The 20,952-nt window shown below is 38.2% G+C and overlaps 1 protein-coding gene across 3 annotated transcripts in view; it reads right to left on the bottom strand.

The window, feature by feature from the left end:
• MAP3K5 (mitogen-activated protein kinase kinase kinase 5) overlaps positions 1 to 20,952 on the bottom strand; it is a 218,527-nt gene that overhangs the window by 65,185 nt on the left and 132,390 nt on the right. For all 3 annotated transcript variants that reach the window (XM_068550870.1, XM_068550871.1, XM_068550872.1), the window contains 3 exons: positions 9,011 to 9,118; positions 2,924 to 2,973; positions 509 to 604 (listed from right to left, as the gene is read on the bottom strand). In XM_068550870.1, the coding sequence (XP_068406971.1) occupies positions 509 to 604; positions 2,924 to 2,973; positions 9,011 to 9,118 (254 nt within the window). The remainder of the gene's footprint in view (positions 1 to 508; positions 605 to 2,923; positions 2,974 to 9,010; positions 9,119 to 20,952) is intronic.

Raw genomic sequence — 20,952 nt, 5'->3', positions numbered from 1 at the left:
TATCTTTTATTGGTGTAGATTACATCACTGGCTCTTAGCTCAAGTTGTTCCTCCACCTAAAAATCCAATATAATTCGTCGAGGGTCGGGCTCAGGCACTTTCTAGAGCCCACCAGTTGATTCTAATATGAACCAGAGCTAGGAGCCACTGTTGCAGACGATGGTGAGATTATTCAAAAGAATTCAAGAATGAAAATTTTGGTAATCACATAATACATGAGCACTTTAAAAACGAGTCATAACACTTGGCAATTAACTGGTAAATTTGGTTAACGTTTTGTCTATGGAAAAATAAATTACGACTAAGAAAAAGGTTGATTTATTAAAGAAAGGTCCCCAAATTCTCAGTTAAACATGCCACATAATTATAAGATATCAGTGCAAATGAAATATTTATATAAGCACATGGCCATGAATTCTTTACAGGAGCTACATGTTCATTCATTAATTAAAAATAATGATCAGGTAAGAACAGTCTTTTTCACACATAAACAGTGACTAATACGTACTTTTTACAATGAAGTTCTGTACAGAAATAGATTTGGAAATCATCAGAATTGTGAAGCACATAAAGAAAACAGCATCGTTCTTCAAATTTAGAAATACTGAAACAAACAAAGAATTATTCACAGTAATCTCAATAGTTCCATGTACTGTAATGAAAAATAAATATTTTTTATATTCAGTCCCAATTATGATATCAGTGTTGTTTATACCAAAATGTTATAAATAGCACTTTAAAAAGTGACATTCCCTGTACCACAACACTAAAATTATTTAATATTCTGAGCATTGTCCTCCTGCTTGTATCTGCAGATAATGTTGCTCTGGGGTATTGTAGGCACACAAGCCATGTGTCCTACAACTTAGCATGGGGAAGGGGTCTTGCCTGCTGTAGCACTAAACTGTGTGCTCGAAAGAAAAGCGTAAATATCAACTGGCTTACTGACCTTGGTGATTCTGGTTCCGTAAGATGTGTCGAACAATAAAATGCTTCCGAAGCTAGGAAGGCAATGTGTGGAGGCAGGTAAAGCACCTCATTATTGTTGAGATTATAAAGGAGTGAAGAAATATGAAACAGCACTTGATTTGGACTCAGCAAGTCGTTTACTTTACAGAAATTGGAACAATTTTGAGTTTACCAGTCAGGCCATGCTCTTTTATGCCAAGGGTTGGCAACTATTTTCTGTAACAGGCCAGAGAGTAAATATATCAAGCTTTGTAGGCCACACTACTCAGTTTTGCTGTTGGAGCAGCCTTAGGCAATACATAAATGAATGAACATGGCTGAGTTCCAATAAAACTTTATTTACAAATACAGGCAGCGGGCCGTATTTGGCCTGTGGGCTATAGTTCTCCAATCCCTATTTTATGCCTCTGCATCTGCTGTTCCTTCCATTTGGAATGCACATCATTTTTGACCTTTTAAAGAAATTCTATTCACCATTTAAGGCCCACCTTAGACCTTACCCTCTCTCCCTTCACTACTTCTACCTGAAACAGAAAGACTTCCTCTTGCCCCTCTGGTCTTTGAACATATGTCTGTTAATCTCACACTGTACTGTCATTAGTTGTTAAATGTGTGTTGCCCTGCTGGGCTGTGAGTGCTTCAAGAGCAGAGTTCATGTCTTAGTCCTTTGTGTATCCTTAGCAGAACAGGACTCAACATTTGACAGATAGCTGGTGCTCAATAAATGCCCATTGACTGAGCTGAGCAAGTCCTAAACTGATGCAAGACAAACTGCTGACAGCTGGATTTTCTTCTATAGTTTGTCTTCTATTTATAGAGGAGGAAGTCAAGAAAAGTTAGCTCTCTTTGAAGTCACACACTGGAACTCAAGGTTCTCAACATATAAACCAACAGTAGCTGCATATAATCATTCCATGCTGATAAAGTGAAATTTATATTTACCATACTTTCCTAGATGGATGGCTTAAAAAGGCAGCAATAAGTAATGTCTTGCTAATGACTGGTCTTAAAAATTAAATATTAAGAGAGTAATGCTTTATTTGAGAAGGCATGGATTGGAAAGATATATAATGAGTCAGTCTGGCCTGTTTCTGTTCACATCATTCATGAGGTAACGGGTGTTTTTACCAGGCAAACTCCAATTATCAGTGACCCAGACGACTCTGCCGGTTCATATGCTCCAACAAAACCAATTACTATTATGCCAAAAGCAACAGAGTATTGTATAACTGGCACGCAGAGATCTGATTTTTCTCATTTCTGTTTATATGGGGCACACAGTAGTAAACACAACTAATTTGGTTTGAAATTTGCAAGAGGTGGTGTCTCATAAACTTCTGTAGAACAAGTATGTAAACAATTAACCAGTGGCTCTTGATTCTGAAATAAATCTCATTTCTACACCCCAGGAATTGGCATTATGATGGCAATGTCAGAACTGAAGGGAGACACTGTAACCTCAAGAACACTTCATTAATGGTGACCTCAGGAAAAGTCATAGAAAAATGAATTCCCATAATCTCACAATATTAATATTAGCTACAGGACACAACCTGGCAGATGATATGTATGTTTTCAATACATCTAAAGAGAGATTAGTTCCTGGGATACCAAAAGACCGGAAAAACCATTCTCTAACATAAACCCAGCTAGAGAGGACCCCACACAGCTCACTTTTATCCTCACCTTGACTCTGGTCCACAGTTCACATTTATCTCTCTGCCACCACATTTTAAGTAGGTGACAAGTGCAGAGTCAGTTCAAACAGTGAAGGTTTTGTTGCAAATCTTTTTGTAATGGAGATAGTGAGTCTGAAGAAGGCTGAGCATTTTCATCAACAGAAGGATTCTTGAAGTTCTTTGCTTTTTTAAATCATGACTACAAGTCCTATCCGAGACATTCATACTCTAGAAAAACATCTTCTAAGTAAACGAAATGCACCAAGGAAACTTACCTCACTCCCCTGACAGAAGAAGCACTAAAATTCCACTCATGTATACCTTTCTAGAACACAGGGGAAGAATAACAACAACAAAGGGTGAGTCATCCAAATGAAAATAACATAACAGTAATTTTGTTTTATTACTTTTTAAAAATATACAGAGTTATTTTTCCTAGTGCATAATTCTTCACAGACAAACTATCCGGATGGAAACTGCAGTTCATTCTCAAGCCACAAGGGTGATATTTACTCTACTTAATAATTTCTGTACTTCAATAAAACAGCTTCCAAGAGAACCTAGGAGAATTAGTCTCATTAAATTCTAAAACTTGATTTTTAGCAGATTAACATAATAACTGTAGAGCCTGAAATTTTCAAGTAAAAAACCCAGTGATCAAGGTAATTCAATTATTATAGGCGAGCGATATTTCTTTTCTGAGAAAGAAAAACATTAATTTGAATAAAATCTCTTCAAGGTTTAAAGATAATTACTTCTGAATTATCTTTAGTTACATTTTCTAACTAAAATGGTGGTTCTATTTCTTCAGAAAATAGTTCAGCAAGTAGGTATGTGTGTAGACACATGTATATGGTCTCCATCATTGCTACAATGTGTTGTTACCTAATTTATGCAAAAGTCAATATGCTAATAAAGTTTAAACATAAGACATTTAATTATCATATGATAAACATGGATGATTTACAGGGCCAAGGTGAAAAAAAAATGTGGGAATTTATTTCTTGAGCTTATTACTAAATCTGAGTTAAAATTAGTATTAAATTCATATGTATCTAAATTAAATAAATGACAAGCTAGATGGCATTCCCTATAAAAATATTTGTGACAACAATATATTGAATAGAATTAATAACATAAATATTTTTCTGGAAATAAAGGAGTTGATACATGTATTGTAGTCAATTCTGTATTGTACTGTTTTGTAGTCAATTCTGATTGCAGTTCAATTCTGTAAATGTAAAACAACCAGGGAAACAAGCTCTTATCCACCCACTTAAAATACTGCCAGAGGCTGAGGTCTTGGCTGGGCTAGTGAAATGGGTAATGAAGCCCATGGCTCTGAGATGGCCCAGAACTCTCCTTTTGGCCAAAGCAACTCAAAAAGCCACAATTTATATCCACAGCACCTAGTTCTTTGCTAGGACCATGCAACTTAAAAATAGATCCTCTCAAACCCGAAGTAGATTTACTAAAAAACTACTTTCAATGCACATCAGTCAGGTCATGGGGATGCGACCTGAATTAACACAGAGCAAATGTTGCTGTGCACGAGGCCCAGAGAGGGCAGAGACCACAGAAAGGTACTCATGGAATGCGGCTTTCTTAACAGGAGTACAGAGGGACTTAAATTAAAACAGCAGCCTGCAGCTTCAGCTGGTAATTTGGAAAGTTGCTTCTAAATCCTGTCGGCCTCAGGTGACCTTCTAAAAATATGTGACCCAAGAGCTGCAGCTATTACCTGCACACTCCTTGCACACAATGCCGCCTTATCCTCAGAGCCTGCAACTGAGCTGCTTTCTAAGGCCATCCCCAGGATCAGGAGGTGGGGTTGAGTACAGAGCCGGCAGGGCAGTGTATAAACCTGCGACGGAACACAGCAACTGACAAACACCTGCAAGACAGCCCTGGTAAAATCTATCCTCCGTCAGCCCTGTTCTGGGAACAGCCGAGGAGAGATTTCCCAGATTGACTGGGCTGGTTTTGTAGGAAAGACATAGAGCATTTCCAGAATTTTAGGTTCCTGGTAGGTTGTGAGTGTTGCCAGGAAATGTTCCATTTCAGTGGTGCAAAGCCCAGGGCCTGAGATGGAGTGATCTGGGATGAGGAGTCCTCTCTCCCCACCTCCCTTGCCTCTCACCACAGAGAGGCGCTGGTGAGCTATAAAAGCCAACAGGTAAGGTAAAAGTCTTCTGGGTCTGTGTGGGAATCAGAGGAAAAGGGCAGAGCAGAGGCAGGACTGGAGTGATAATTAACCCCAACAAGCCCCAAACCAACACTCAACCTAATCCAGTCAGCACAAGCACCATTTTCTTGGAACTGGTTAGCCTCAAATCCTATGCCCCAGCTAGGGCAAGAATGAAGACAAGGAATTAATACTGAGCTAAGATGGTAGGAATTCCTGTGGCAGACACTGCTGGCTCCCCAGGCGACAGCCATTCCCTTCCTTCTTTGCTAAGAAAAAATGAATTTTGTTCAGGTTCAGGTGGCAAGGTTTAGGGACAGTGAAATTGATTCCCTAAATCGGCCATGGTAAGCCCATTCCCCTTGCTGGTGATTGCCTTAGGCATGGACATGTGATGTAACTTTTGGTCCAGGGAAAAGGCCCTAACCTTCTCTGGATGCTGTCCACATGAAGTGATGCTTGGAGTTGCTATTTAAGACCACAAGAGAAAAAACAAGAGCACATAGAGAAGCCAACCAGAATTCTGACACTGTTAAGCCACTGAAATTACCCCCAGAATGATCTAACTCAGAAGTTCTTGTAATATGGGACAATGTTTCCTTATTACTTAAGCCACTTTTAGTTGGGAATTTTGTAGTTAAAAACTTCCTTGATGGATGAGAGCATCATATCATCAAAATCTAGAATCTGGGATTAATATATTCCCCTAAGAAATTTCCTGGGTCTTCTCTGAGTGGCCACTGGTTGGAGCTGGAGTGAGGGAGGGGAGTCAACACTAAGTCCTCCACTGGGACCCTGCGACCTTGGCCTGAGAAGCCACCAGATAGGCCAGGAGTGCTTAGCTTCAAACCTCAAAGGAGGGGAATTCTAAATAACAACGATTTAAAATATCTTGCAAATAACTTCTTTCTTCCTCAATCTAGGTTTTTCTTTCATGTATTCATGCAGACTTTCTTCAAGCACCAACTTACTTTAAGCAGCAACCAGGGAGAGCTGTTAAAAGACTGGGATTTCAATTAATTTGCCCCTGACCATAGAGTAACTCTCGAAGACTCCCTGAACTCTTGGGACTTGGTATAATGACCTTAAAGTTTTGAAAATTGCCATATAAAGTATATACTAGCTCATATAACTGTTCATCCCACATTTTAGAATGAAAATACTGAGAGAGGGAGTAAAGAAATAAATATGATAAATGAAAAGCAACACTCTGTTGTTCCACTTTCAGAGGAAAAAAATTAAACATTCTATGACCAAAAAATCCACTTCCTGTTTAACAGTAAGACCTATTAAACCTGTTGCTTATCTGTTATTTAATTATAGCCACTACAGTTGCTTTAAACTAATAAAATAATAACAAAGTTATCTTCATTGCTTGTCCTCATTCCAGTTATATCACTTTTATTTTAAAAAACAGAGAAAATGGGGCTTCCCTGGTGGCGCAGTGGTTGAGAATCTGCCTGCTAATGCAGGGGACACGGGTTCGAGCCCTGGTCTGGGAAGATCCCGCGTGCCGCGGAGCAACTGGGCCCGTGAGCCACAACTACTGAGCCTGCGCATCTGGAGCCTGTGCTCCGCAACAAGAGAGGCCACGATAGTGAGAGGCCTGCGCACTGCGATGAAGAGTGGCCCCCGCTTGCCGCAACTAGAGAAAGCCCTCGCACAGAAACGAAGACCCAACACAGCCAAAAATAAGTAAATAAATTAATTAATTAATTTTTTTAAAAAAAGAGAGAAAATGGCAGTGGTAATGAACACACTATGGATAGAACGAGGGTTTGCAAAGAAACTGACAAAAATTTAAAATGGAAACAGATTGATTTAAGAAAGCTTACATTTTTGCACAAGGACTATTTTTAGCACTAAAGGTAATAGGCAGTGGGGACAATGCAAATGTAATATTTCTTGATCAAAAGATGGTTAAAATGGAAGCAGGACAATTCACAGGCTAAATCTATAAATCTTCTTAACGTACTAATTTATATCCTAATATACTTCTTAGCATAATATAAAAATTGTCTCTACAATTGTCACAAAACATAAGAGAATCAAAACAAGGCCAACTGTACTGAACATAGAACCTCCAGAAAAAGAAAATAATGACAACTGGAAATAGTACTCTTTTTCCAAAAATTTCTGGCTTACTTTCTCTTCTTTTTCTGTCTTCCAAATAACTTCTGGCTCTCCACTCACTCTCAGGGCCTGGCTAATCGTTAATTCCTTCAGCCCCATTCTGTTTCCAAGTGTCCTTGGATAACCTTGCTCTTCCCAATCAAGCTTCTGAAAATCTCTCCCAGATAATAACGTTCATGTCTCTAACCTCTCTTGGTTTTGTAGTTTCAAGTGGATGGCTACTCTATTTCTGCTTATGAGAACATGTATGCATATAATTTAAAATAATGTAAATAAGACACTGTGTACTTTAAAACAAGGTTAATGAGATGCATATAGATAGTTATATTAGTCATTATCAATTTCGTCATGATGGCATGACTCCAGGTGGAGTAGAGACTGGAGGTTCCAAGGATGCCCTCCTTCGGTTCAATTAATTTACCAGAGCCTCTGTCCCCTCCCTGGAGGTCAGGGGTGTGGGGATGAAAGTTCCAATCCTCTAATCAACTGGTTGGTTCCCCTGGCAACCAGACCCCGTCCTTAGGTGTTTTCCAAACATCACCTCATTAACATAACAAAAGACACCTCTGTGGCTCTCAGCACCCAGGAAATTCAAGGGTTTTAGGAACTCTGTGGCAGAAACAGGGACTAAGATCAAATATATATTTCTTACTATAAATTGCAATATCACAGTTCCCTAATATAACACAAACAACCTCCCAAATGATTGCTGCCGTGTCATCTAAGGAGAAGAGCAGGGTTAAACTCTGGGCTTTCAATGTTAGGGTTTGCGTACTGCCGCCATTTTATTACTGTTGTTGTTACTGTTGTTAAAATACACTCAGCATTTATCATATGCCAGGCTCTGTGCAATATACTCTACCTACATTATTTTGATTAATTTTCACAACTTTTGAGGTGGATATTATTATTATTATTCCATTCCACAGAGGAGGACACCGCAGCTTGGAGATGCCATGTTGCCCAAGGGATTTGAGCCCAGGTCTGTTGACTCAAAGACATTTCAAAAAACTGACATTGACATTTTAAAAGACTGCAACCCCATACCCTCAAATAGACTTCCTCATTCCCTTTTCTGCTTTATTTCCCACTCTTCACCATTTAATATGCCTATATCTTTTATTTATTTGTTTATCTTCTGGCTCCCTGAGTAGAAGGTAAACTCCTGGGCAGGAATCTGGCCTATTTTGTATACACTGTTTCCCTCGTGCTTAACACAGAGCCTGGTAGTGCCTGTCACAGACTAAGTGCTCCATAAAGATTTGTTGAGTGCACGGATGATGTTTAAGGAAAATGACAAGGGTATTTTACAAAGTAATTACAAAAAACCCCACAAAACTACTTTGCCGCAAAACTCCTCATTTCTGTGGTTTATCCTATGGACTGGAATCAGCTCTTGAAAAGTTTCTATTTTTTAAAAATAGTAGGATGATTTGTACATGCATTAAAACTGATGAAATATAGAAACGTAAGGATTATCCAAATGATGGTTATGAGTGGAAATGAGAGCATTTAATATTCTTTTGAAAACCAGTGGCAGCGCAGCCCACCTCATGTTATACCCAGCGCATAAGTCAGTGGCTAACCTGAAATGTAGCAGCTACTCTTATAACCAACCGCCGAGATGCAATTATAACTCTAATCATAACAGTGTAAGACTAGAAATAGCGTTATTCTGACAGGCTTCCTAGAATTAAGATATGCATCTTTTAAATCATATATTTTAAGTATCAGGTCTTTGGCACATAATTTAATTTATAGCATGAATTTGCAAAACAGAAACAATCCCACTTTGGGTGCCCTTTGGAGGGCTATGCCATCTACAATAAAAATCCAAACAGTTGAATTATATTTTATTAAGTGAGTGAAATCCATAACCAAAATTTAACAGTTTCTATATTACAGAATGTATTTATGCCAAGATAAATACACAGGAAGCTATTTCTTCTTAACTAATGCAGATATTTGCTGGAATATATAAATGCCTGAAGGGTCTAAAGTCCTTTGCTACGAATGCTCTTGTCTTAATAATTGCACAATTTACCTTGTCATCAGGAAGTACGTGCCAGATAGATATTGTCTTTTCCTCCACTTCATTGTTGAGAGACAAATACGAAGGTTGATAGATTTTGGTTGGTTCTAATATTAATACCTTGAAAATATAAGGCTAATATTAGTGACTTAAGATTTAAGCCATTTAGAGCTGTTATAACAACACTGCACTGACACAGGAGATTAACGGATGAGGCTGAGTCCAACGCTGGAGTAAAACCATTTTAACTCCTGATTGTTGCTACCCCTATGAGTCCTTTGAGCATTTTATGGTATTAAACAATTATTATAAATTCCAATAATGCATCACCTTTCATTGCTAAAGAAATTAGAAATAAATTTTTGAAATCCATATGTCGGTTTGCTATCCCCAGGGAATCTACTAATGAGATATATATATATATATATATATATTCAAAAACTTTTGTTTTATCTTACAATCAATACAGAATCTTTTATTTTAGTTTTTAAAATTTTTTTATTTTTTTATAATTGATTTACAATGTTTCAGGTGTACAGCAAAGTGATTCAGTTACACATAGATACATATCTATTCTTTTTCATATTCTTTTCCCATAATCTATTTCTATAAATATAAATGTGTCAAAGAAAGGCAGAAATGTGGTAAAACAAATAATTCTGTGCACAGAAAAGATTCCATATATAGAGTGTCACATACTTGTTTTTGATTTTCTGCGGCCACACCTTATCATAAAGATGTAGTAGTATGGTTTTCATACCCTTATAAACTGATTGAGAAATGATTTTGATTATTATTGAAAGAGTTTTATATATAAACCAAAGAAATGAACGTAGTTGTATGAAATAATAAAATGTTTCTGCACTGCCTTCAAGATAAGACCGGTATCTTTAATAATGATTTATTTAACTTTGTGAGAGAAAGAGAAAAATAAAACTTGCTCCTGTTTTGGAGATATATGAGGGATATATGACAAGTGAGATGAGAATCTCCATCAAAGGACTGGATGATGTATTATATTATTGCTAATATCTCATATTAGGAGCAAATAACATTAAAATGCCACACGTGCCCTGATTTCAAAGGTGCTACAGATATTACCTATTTGTACAGACACTTAAAGGCAACTATCTAGCTCAAAATTTCTGTGCAGTCTTAAGTAGAAATACTTGGAAAGAAAAGAAAATACTTAACACTCAGAGAAACTGGAATACTTCTTTTTCTTTAAGTTAAGGTACAGAGGACTAGAGAAAGGGGATTAGAAAGACAAAATTTTCTTTACTCGAGCATAAAAAACTTTAAGGGCATAAAGAATTCTTGGTCAGGCTCTAGTTATGAAAATAAGATGGCATGTATCAAAATCAACACACAGTAAGAGCCCACTGGGGAACATAGTCTGATTCAGAAACATACTGTGTGAATCAAGGTCCAAATTCCCATCAACAGACAGCTAAGTGGCACCAATTAATAATAATGAAAATCATTAATATTCAATCTGAATTTGGCAGAAATGGTGCTCTCAAATCTGAGTATCCCAGTGTTTGTGAAATTAAAACGAATAATAGGGAATAAAAGGTGGGTTTCCCAAAATCGCACCCAAGTCACTCCACTGACAATGAGAACATCCCTTGTTCCCTAATGACGTGGCCTGCTATCTAACATTAGAAAAGCACAGCACAGATTATCTCCTGTATTCTTAAATGATGGTGGTATTGTCTCAAATATTTCTAATAGATAAAATATGAACTATGTGTTTCTTATCTTGAGATAAGGAATAAAAACTGGTTGCAATAATTATTCTCTAATGCTCGCTGAGCCCTTTGAACTGGCCTTGAAACGACAAAGTGTGAAGAACTTGTAGCACGTATTGTGGATGTCACAGAAAGCCTGAGAAAAGACAAGAAAAAAGGAGGCAATCTGACAAAACCAGCAAGATACAACTTCCTAGAGAGTATACACATTCTTGCTTTTAGTTTCTAGTCTTTTATATTGGTTAACATTACAATTAACAGCTAACTTCTGAAATGTGAAGGAAGACAGCAAGGCCTGTAAACTCTAAAGAGCAGATATTAAGTAGAGGTACATATCTAAGCTCCTATAGTGCCTGTGAAAGCACCACCTCCTCTTCTTCTTGCCTGACATTAAGTGATGGGTTGATGGTCTCCAATGTAGGAAGGAAAGAAAATATACACAGAAGAGAGGTCAGGAAAAAGAATAAATCAACCTGAACTCAAATAATAATAAACGATGGGACCTTTCATTTCCCAAAGAAACTTCTGTCTCTTTTCTTTTGCCCAGGGTCACACTTATTTCTTGGAAGCATGAGAATGGATATGGTAGTGAGATAAATGGAGACAATTAAATTAAATATTTTCTTTTTTTTTTGTATTTTATTTTTATACAGCAGGTTCTTATCCTTTTTATACATATTAGTGTATACATGTCAATCCCAATCTCCCAATCCATCACACCACCACCGCCGCCTCCCCCACCCTGCTTTCCCCCCTTGGTGTCCATACGTTTGTTCTCTACATCTGTGTCTCTATTTCTGCCCTGCAAACCGGGTCATCTGTACCATTTTTCTAGCTTCCACATATATGCGATAATGTACAATATTTGTTTTTCTCTTTCTGACTTCACTCCGTATGACAGTCTCTAGGTTTATTCACGTCTCCACAAATGACCCAATTTCGTTCCTTTTTATGGCTGAGTAATATTCCATTCTATATAGGTACAACATCTTCTTTATCCATTCGTCTGTCGATGGGCATTTAGGTTGCTTCCATGACCTGGCTATTGTAAATAGTGCTGCAATGAACATTGGGGTGCATGTGTCTTTTTGAATTATGGTTTTCTCTGGATATATGCCCAGTAGTGGGATTGCTGGGTCATATGGTAATTCAATTTATAGTTTTTTAAGGAACCTCCATACTGTTTTCCATGGTGGCTGTATCAATTCACATTCTCACCAACAGTGCAAGAGGGTTCCCTTTTCTCCACACCCTCTCCAGCATTTGTTGCTTGTAGATTTTCTGATGATGCACAATCTAACTGGTGTGAGGTGATAACTCATTGTAGTTTTGATTTGCATTTCTCTAATAATTAGTGATGTTGAGCAGCTTTTCATGTGCATCTTGGCCATCTGTATGTCTTCTTTGGAGAGATGTCTATTTAGGTCTTCTGCCCATTTTTTAATTGGGTTGTTTGTTTTTTAATATTGAGCTGCATGAGCTGTTTATATATTTTGGAGATTAATCCTTTGTCCATTGATTCATTTGCAAATATTTCTCCCATTCAGAGGGTTGTCTTTTCATCTTGTTTATAGTATCCTTTGCTGTGCAAAAGCTTTTAAGTTTCATTAGGTCCCATTTGTTTATTTTTGTTTTTATTTTCATTTCTCTAGGAGGTGGGTCAAAAAGATCTTGCTGTGATTTATGTCAAAGAGTGTACTTCCTATGTTTTCCTCTAAGAGTTTTATAGTGTCCGGTCTTACATTTAGGTCTTTAATCCATTTTGAGTTTATTTTTGTGTATGGTGTTAGGGAGTGTTCTAATTTCATTCTTTTACATGTAGCTCTCCAGTTTTCCCAGCACCACTTATTGAAGACACTCTGTTTTCTCCACTGTATATCCTTGCCTCCTTTGTCATAGATTAGTTGACCATAGGTGAATGGGTTTATCTCTGGGCTTTCTATCCTGTTCCATTGATTTATATTTGTTTTTGTGCCAGTACCATACTGTCTTGATTACTGTAGCTTTGTAGTATAGTCTGAAGTCAGGGAGTCTGATTCCTCTGGCTCCATTATTTTCCCTCAAGACTGCTTTGGCTATTTGGGGTCTTTTGTGTCTCCATACAGATTTTAAGATTTTTTGTTCTAGTTCTGTAAAAAATGCCATTGGTAATTTGATAGAGATTGCATTGAATCTGTAGATTGCTTTGGGTAGTATAGTCATTTTCACAATATTGATTCTTCCAATCCAAGAACATGGTATATCTCTCCATCTGTTTGTGTCATCTTTGATTTCTTTCATCAGTGTCTTATAGTTTTCTGAGTACAGGTCTTTTGTCTCCCTAGGTAGGTTTCTTCCTAGGTATTTTATCTTTTTTGTTGCAATGGTACATGGGAGTGTTTCCTTAATTTCTCTTTCAAATTTTTCATCATCAGTGTATAGGAATGCAAGAGATTTCTGTGCATTAATTTTGTATCCTGCAACTTTACCAAATTCATTGATTAGCTCTAGTAGTTTTCTGGTGGCATCTTTAGGACTCTCTATGTATACTATGATGTCATCTGCAAACAGTGACAGTTTTACTTTTTCTTTTCCAATCTGTATTCCTTTTAATTCTTTTTCTTCTCTGATTGCTGTGGCTAGGACTTCCAAAACTATGTTGAATAATAGTGGTGAGAGTGGACATCCTTGCCTTGTTCCTGATCTTAGAAGAAATGCTTTCAGTTTTTCACCATTGAGAATGATGTTTGCTGTGGATTTCTCATATATGGCTTTTACGATGTTGAGGTAGGTTCCCTCTATGCCCACTTTCTGGATAGTTTTTATCAAAAATGGGTGTTCGGACTTCCTTGGTGGCGCACTGGTTAAGAATCTGCCTGCCAATGCAGGGGGACACAGGTTGGAGCCCTGGTCTGGGAAGATCCCACATGCCACGGAGCAACTAAGCCTGTGCGCCATAACTACTGAGCCTGCGCCCTAGAGCCTGTGAGCCACAACTACTGAAGCCCGTGCACCTAGAGCATGTGCTCCGCAACAAGAGAAGCCACTGCAATGAGAAGCTTGAGCATCGCAATGAAGAGTAGCCCCCGCTCGCTGCAACTAGAGAAAGCCCGCGCACAGCAGCGAAGATCCAACGCAGCCATAAATAAATAAATAAATAAATTTATTTTAAAAAAAAAATGGGTGTTGAATTTTGTCAAAAGCTTTTTCTGCATCTATTGAGATGATCATATGGTTTTTATTCTTCAGTTTGTTAATATGCTGTATCACATTGATTGATTTGCATATATTGAAGAATTCTTGCATCCCTGGGTTAAATCCCACTTGATCATGGTATATGATACTTTTAATGTGTTGTTAGATTCTGTTTGCTAGTATTTTGTTGAGGATTTTTGCATCTATATTACTCAGCAATATCGGTCTGTAATCTTCTTTTCTTGTAGCATCCTTGTCTGGTTTTGGTATCAGGATGATGGTGGCCTCGTAGAATGAGTTTGGGAGTCTTCCTTCCTCTGCAATTTTTTGGAAGAGTTTGAGAAGGATGGGTGTTAATTCTTCTCTAAATGTTTCATAGAATTCACCTGTGAAGCCATCTGGTTCTGGACTTTTGTTTGTTGGAAGATTTTTGATCACAGTTTCAATTTCAATATTTGTGATTGGTCTGTTCATATTTTCTATTTCTTCCTGGTTCAGTCTTGGAAGGTTATACCTTTCTAAGAATTTGTCCGTTTCTTCCAGATTGTCCATTTTACTGGAATAGAATTGCTTGTAGTAGTCTCTTAGGATGCTTTGTATTTCTGTGGTGTCTGTTGTAACTTCTCCTTTTTCATTTCTAGTTTTATTGATTTGAGTCCTCTCCCTCTTTTTCTTGATGAGTCTGGCTAAAGGTTTATCAATTTTGCTTCTCAGTGAGCCAGCTTTCAGTTTTATTGATCTTTGGTATTGTTTTTTTTTGTTTCTATTTCATTTATTTCTGCTCTGATCTTTATGATTTCTTTCCTTCTGCTAACTTTGGGTTTTGTTTGTTCTTCTTTCTCTAGTTCCTTTAGGTGTAAGGTTAGATTGTTTATTTGAGATTTTTCTTGTTTCTTGAGGTAGGCTTGTATAGCTATAAACTTTCCTCTTAGAACTGCTTTTGCTGCATCTCAGAGGTTTTGGATCGTCGTGTTTTCATTGTCATTTGTCTCTAGGTATTTTTTGATTTCCTCCTTGATTTTTTCAGTGATCTCTTGGTTATTTAGTAACGTATTGTTTAGCCTCCATGTGTTTGTGTTTTTTATGTTTTTTTCCCTGTTATTCATTTCTAATCTCATAGCGTTTTGGTCGGGAAAGATGCTTGATATGATTTCCATTTTCTTAAATCTACCAAGGCTTGATTTGTGACCCAAGGTGTGATCTATCCTAGAGAATGTTCCCTGTGCACTTGAGAAGAAAGTGTAATCTGCTATTTTCGGATGGAATGTCCCATAAATATCAATTAAATCTATTTGGTCTACTGTGTCATTTTAAGCTTGTGTTTCCTTATTAATTTTCTGTCTGGATGATCTGTCCATTGGTGTAAGTGAGGTGTTAAAGTCCCCCACTACCACTGTGTTACTGTCAATTTCCTCTTTTATAGGTGTTAGCATTTGCCTTATGTATTGAAGTGCTCCTATGTTGGGTGCATATATATTTATAATTGTTGTATCTTCTTCTTGGATTGATCCCTTGATCATTATGTAGTGTCCTTCCTTGTCTCTTGCAACATTGTCTATTTTAAAGTCTATTTTATCTGATATGAGTATTGCTACTCCAGCTTTCTTTTGATTTCCACTTCCATGGAATATCTTTTTCCATCCCCTCACTTTCAGTCTGAATGTGTCCCTAGGTCTGAAGTGGGTCTCTTGTAGACAGCATATATATGGGTCTTGTTTTTGCATCCATTCAGCAAGCCTGTGTCTTTTGGTTGGAGCACTTAACCTGTTCACATTTAAGGTAATTATCCATATGTATGTTGCTGTTACCATTTTCTTAATCGTTTTGGGTTTGTTTTTGTAGGTCCTTTTCTTCTCTTGTGTTTCCCACTTAGAGAAGTTTCTTTAGCATTTGTTGTAGAGCTGGTTTGGTGGTGCTGAATTCTCTTAGCTTTTGCTTGTCTGTAAAGCTTTGGATTTCTCCATCGAATCTGAATGACAGCCTTGCCAGGTAGAGTAATTTTGGTTGTAGGTTCTTCCCTTTCATCACTTTAAATATATTGTGCCGCTCCCTTGTGGCTTGTAGAGTTTCTGCTGAGAAATCAGCTATTAACCTTATGGGAGTTCCCTTGTATATTATTTGTCATTTTTCCCTTGTTGCTTTTAATAATTTTTCTTTATCTTTAAAGTTTGTCAGTTTGATTACTATGTGTCTTGGTGTGTTTCTCCTTGGGTTTATCCTGCCTGGGACTCTCTGCACCTCCTGGACTTGGGTGGCTATTTCCTTTCCCATGTTAGGGAAGTTTTCGACTATAAGCTGTTCAAATATTTTCTCGTGTCCTTTCGCTCTCTCTTCTCCTTCTGGGACCCCTATAACGCGAATGTTGGTGTGTTTAATGTTGTCCCAGAGGTCTCAGGCTGTCTTCATTTCTTTTCACTCTTTTTTCTTTATTCTGTTCTGCAGCTGTGAATTCTACCATTCTGTCTTCCAGGTCACTTATCCGTTCTTCTGCCTCAGTTATTCTGCTACTGATTCCTTCTAGTGTCTTTTTCATGTCAGTTATTGTACTCTTCATCTCTGTTTGCTCTTTAATTCTTCTAGGTGTTTGTTCTTTAATTCTTCTAGGTCTTTGTTAAACATTTCTTACATCTGCTTGACCTTTGCCTACATTCTTTTTCCGAGGTCCTGGATCATCTTCACTATCATTATTCTGAATTCTTTTTCTGGAAGGTTGCCTATCTCCACTTCATTTAATTGTTTTCCTGGGGTTTTATCTTGTTCCTTCCTCTGGTACATAGTCTTCTGCCTTTTCATTGGCTATCTTTCTGTGAATGTGATTTTCGTTCTACAGGCTGCAGGACTCTGGTTCTTCTTGCTTCTGCTGTGCCCTCTGGTGGATGAGGCTATCTAAGGGGCTTGTGCAAGCTTCCTGATGGGAGGGACTGGTGGTGGGTAGAGCTGGGTGTTGCTCTGGTGGGCAAAGCTCTGTAAACCTTTAATCTGCTTGTCTGCTAATGGGTGGGGCTGAGTTCCCTCCCTGTTGATTGTTTGGCCTGAGGAACCCAGCACTGGAGGCTACAGGCTCTTTGGTGGGGCTAATGGCAGCCTTGAGGAGGGCTCCTGCCAAGGAGTACTTCCCGGAACTTCTGCTGCCAGTGTCCTTGTCCTCATGGTGAGACAGAGCCACCCCCTGCCTCTGCAGGAGACCCTCCAACACTAGCAGGTAGGTCTGGTTCAGTCTCCTATGGGGTCACTGCTCCTTCCCCCTGGGTCCTGATGCGCACACTACTTTGTGTGCCCTCCAAGAGTGGAGTCTCTGTTTCCCCAAGTCCTGTCGAAGTCCTGCAATCAAATCCCGCTAGCCTTCAAAGTCTGAAGTCTGTCTCATATGCTTTCATTACCAGACTAGTTCCAACAATAATATTTGTCCATATAGGCCAAGAAATAGTTATTTCAAACTGACATTGGATCACCCTTTGAACCCTTAAATTAACACTTAGCTTCAAAATAGATTACTTCTCAATAATATTCACACCAGTATCATTATTTGTTACGTGGTCCATTATGGAGTTCTCAATATGATACATACACTCAGATCCCTACATTAACTGGTTCTTCAAAGGAATCTGGGAACTCCTCCTCCTGTTGCTGGACCTCCAGGTTGGGAAGCCTGACGTGGGGCTCAGAACCTTCACTCCAGTGGGTGGGCTTCTGTGGTATAATTGTTCTCCGTTTTTGAGTCACCTACCCAGCAGTTATGGGATTTGATTTTATTGTGATTGCGCCACTCCTACCGTCTCATTGTGGCTTCTCCTTTGTCTTTGGATGTGGGGTATCTTTTTTGGTGAGTTCCAGTGTCTTCCTGTTGATGATTGTTCAGCAGTTAATTGTGATTCTGCTGCTTTGGCAAGAGGGAGTGCTCACACATCCTTCAACTCTGCCATCTTGACCCAATCTCCCCTAAATATTTTCTAATATAAGTAACCTGGTCAAACCCACTTCCAAAGAAGGATAAGGTAATCACCCCAATCAAGACCTATCGCAGCCTTCACAAGTGTGAGCTACAGAAGCTGCTACTCTAAGGACACGAAGAGTTATAGTGACTGACGCAGAACCACAGGCACTAGAAGCTTGCCTTTCTCTATGCAGTAGAGCATGGGCAGCAAATTCCAGTGATTTCAGGGAGTGAGTGGAAAAGGTGAGTGAGTGAAGCAGGATGAATGGGACTGTAATTGGCCTCTTAAATGGTAGCATCCAGTTGGCTCAGGAGATTGCTGCTTTTGGAGAATGCAGTTACAAATTCCCCATCCCTTTAATTTTTCAAGAGTAGTTAAAGATCTGGATTTTTATGTGAATTCTCCTTATTTTTCATTTGATGTTTTATAAACTTTATTTTTCAGCTGAAATACTCCACCTTTCCATCCATTTTGTCCATCTTTTCCTTTATTTTCCTTAAAATCGTATTATACTTATGTGACGTCCTTACCTGGGAACTACAACATGAGAATCACCTTGGGGAATACCTCTATTGGCTGGTTTTAGCTCTTATTATGTCACTTTTTCCTGCTCCTTAGAATGTCTAGTAATCTTTAATACATCTGAATGACACTTTGCAGAGGCTCAGGATAATATCTTTCCAAAGTTTTTTTGTTTTTGGTTTTTTTTTCATCTACATATCAGTTAAATTATCAGTGTATGATCTTGATCCTATCAAGGCATACTTTTATTCCAGCTTTGTTTTAGTTTTGCCTTTACTTGTAAAGCATGGGCTCTATACTCTCAACTAGATGCTTTGTGGACCACAGTCTGGGCTCAAAGTCTAACATCTTATCCCTGCATTATTTATGCTCTGGAATCTCTGCAGACTTGTCAGCCTTCCAAAAGATGCTCTCTGCCACTTCTGGTCCTGATCTCCTAATCAGCAAGGGAACTTACCTTGATAAAGTTTATTTAAGCCATGTAGGTTTCATCCAAAACCCAATTTTAATCAAATATTGGGACTGGAATTTGTGTTTATTCAGGGCGTGCTTACTCCTCGTTCACACCATCGAGGAGGTGCCCTAGGGCTCAAGGGAAATACACAGGCAGAATCCTGGGGCTCACTCTTCAAGGCTCCCCCTTCTCCAACACCCTGTCCCTCATATTCCAGCTGTCTTAGGATCCTGAACACTGATCCCTGCCGGTGCTGCCTAGGGAGAAGCCACTTCCTTGGGCTGCAGCCAGAAAAATCATCTTAGTGAAAAAAGAGCAGGTGAAGGTGGGACTCAGGTCTAGTACCTCCCCTCTCAAGGATGGCAGCCCTCACATGATTGCTGTTTAATGCCTGCAAACAGTTGTTTTATATATTTTGGTGGTTTCCTTTGATAAGTTGTAAAATGTGCTTTCCCAAGAAGAGATTATCTCAGATTTTACAGCAATTTATAGCAGTATCAAGACCAATTACTCCCTCACAGCCAGCACAGAAGGTTCAACTCTCTTCATTTTTAAATGTTGGCAACAAATTCTTCTCTTTTTCTTAAATCACTGAGGGGTCTTTTAAACATATGAACTTAATCATGTGCATAAACTCACGCATAATAAGAGAAATACTAACTCAAACGACCCCAATATGCCATTTTTCATCTATACATTTAGCAAAAGTACAAATCTGATAAATACACTTGTTTGGAGAGACTTTGTGAAAGCAGGTAGTTTCATATATTGCCAGTGGGAATGTCAATTGATATCATCCCTACAGAAAGCAACATGTAATATGAATCTATTCCACTTCTGGGAATTTATCCTACACATATATTTGCACACATGCAAAATGGCAGAGGTACAATGGTGTCTTGTGTTAATTTGCATTTTTTGGCTACCTAGTGAGGTTACTTACCTTTTCATAGGATTTGACCATTTTTCTGTTTCTCTTGCTTATCAGTCTGTAGGAGTTGTTTTTGTTTGTTTGTGTTTGTTTTGTTTTTTTGCATATTCAACAAATTGATCCTTTTGCAGCACTAGTATTAAATATTCTCTCCCTATCTAGCATTTGCCATGTTTATGGTGGGTTTTTTTTTAAGGTGAACAAAAACTTGAATTTTTAATGAAACCAAATTGGTCAATGTTTGCCTTTGGGGCTTATAGGTCCCTTTCTTGCTTAAGAAAGCCTCTCTTTCCTGGAGTATATACCTATATTCTCCTAGCTTCTCTCTTATTATTTTCTGGTTTTATTTTTTTGCATTCACCTTGTGACAGTAAAGTAATTTAAATTAGCTCAGTGGTTGCCTCTCATATGAGTGGTTTCCTCTCATAGCCAACTTTCTTAGTCCATCAACAGTTGATTAAATACTTCAGTTCTGTGCTGTCTTCTTTCACTACCATGTTTACTACCATCAGAGCACCAGCTAAAGGCAAGCTGCCAGCTCACTCTGAGATAAGTATTTTCCTAGACTACACATTATCTAGGCTAGAAAATAGAGTGAAGTGTTTTAGTTTGAAAGGCTTTTCAACTAAAGATCCTGCTGAGCTTACGGCTTCATCTGGAAGCAAGAGTAAAGGAAGAGAGTTAATGCCAGTGATGGATTTAATTAAATGAAACATTTGATCCTACCAACAAGAACTAGAAAACAAGATTTTATAAAAAGAATTGAAAAAAAAAATTGAGAGTTGTCACCACCTCTGAGTATGAAAGACTGAGACAAAGAGAGCTCAAAACAGAGAGATTTATGGCATCACTTTGACATGGGAAGAGATCTGTGTACACAGTCAGTTGCCAGTAATTCTTGAATTGGATACTAAAGCTATATTGCTTTGGATGGTATTCCAAGAACTATCAGTATGGGGATGGCACCAGCTGAGATGGACAATATATTTTTAAAGTGTATGTGTGTGTGTGTGTGATACATTTAAATGTGTAAATTTGATAGAGACTAGCCAAAATGAATTGCAGACCAGAACCTATAAGGCATCATTTCCCATCCTCTAAAGCACTGTAAAAAGTGACTGGGGACACCGCATCTAACTCTGACCCACATGGGTAGTAAGTGGTAGTGATGGAGTAACAATGCAGGT

This window comes from Eschrichtius robustus, chromosome 9 (genome assembly GCF_028021215.1).
Source record: "Eschrichtius robustus isolate mEscRob2 chromosome 9, mEscRob2.pri, whole genome shotgun sequence".
Taxonomy (NCBI): Eukaryota; Metazoa; Chordata; class Mammalia; order Artiodactyla; family Eschrichtiidae; genus Eschrichtius; species Eschrichtius robustus.
The sequence above is the reverse complement of the archived record's forward strand: the minus strand, read 5'-3'. Positions and strand labels throughout refer to the sequence as shown.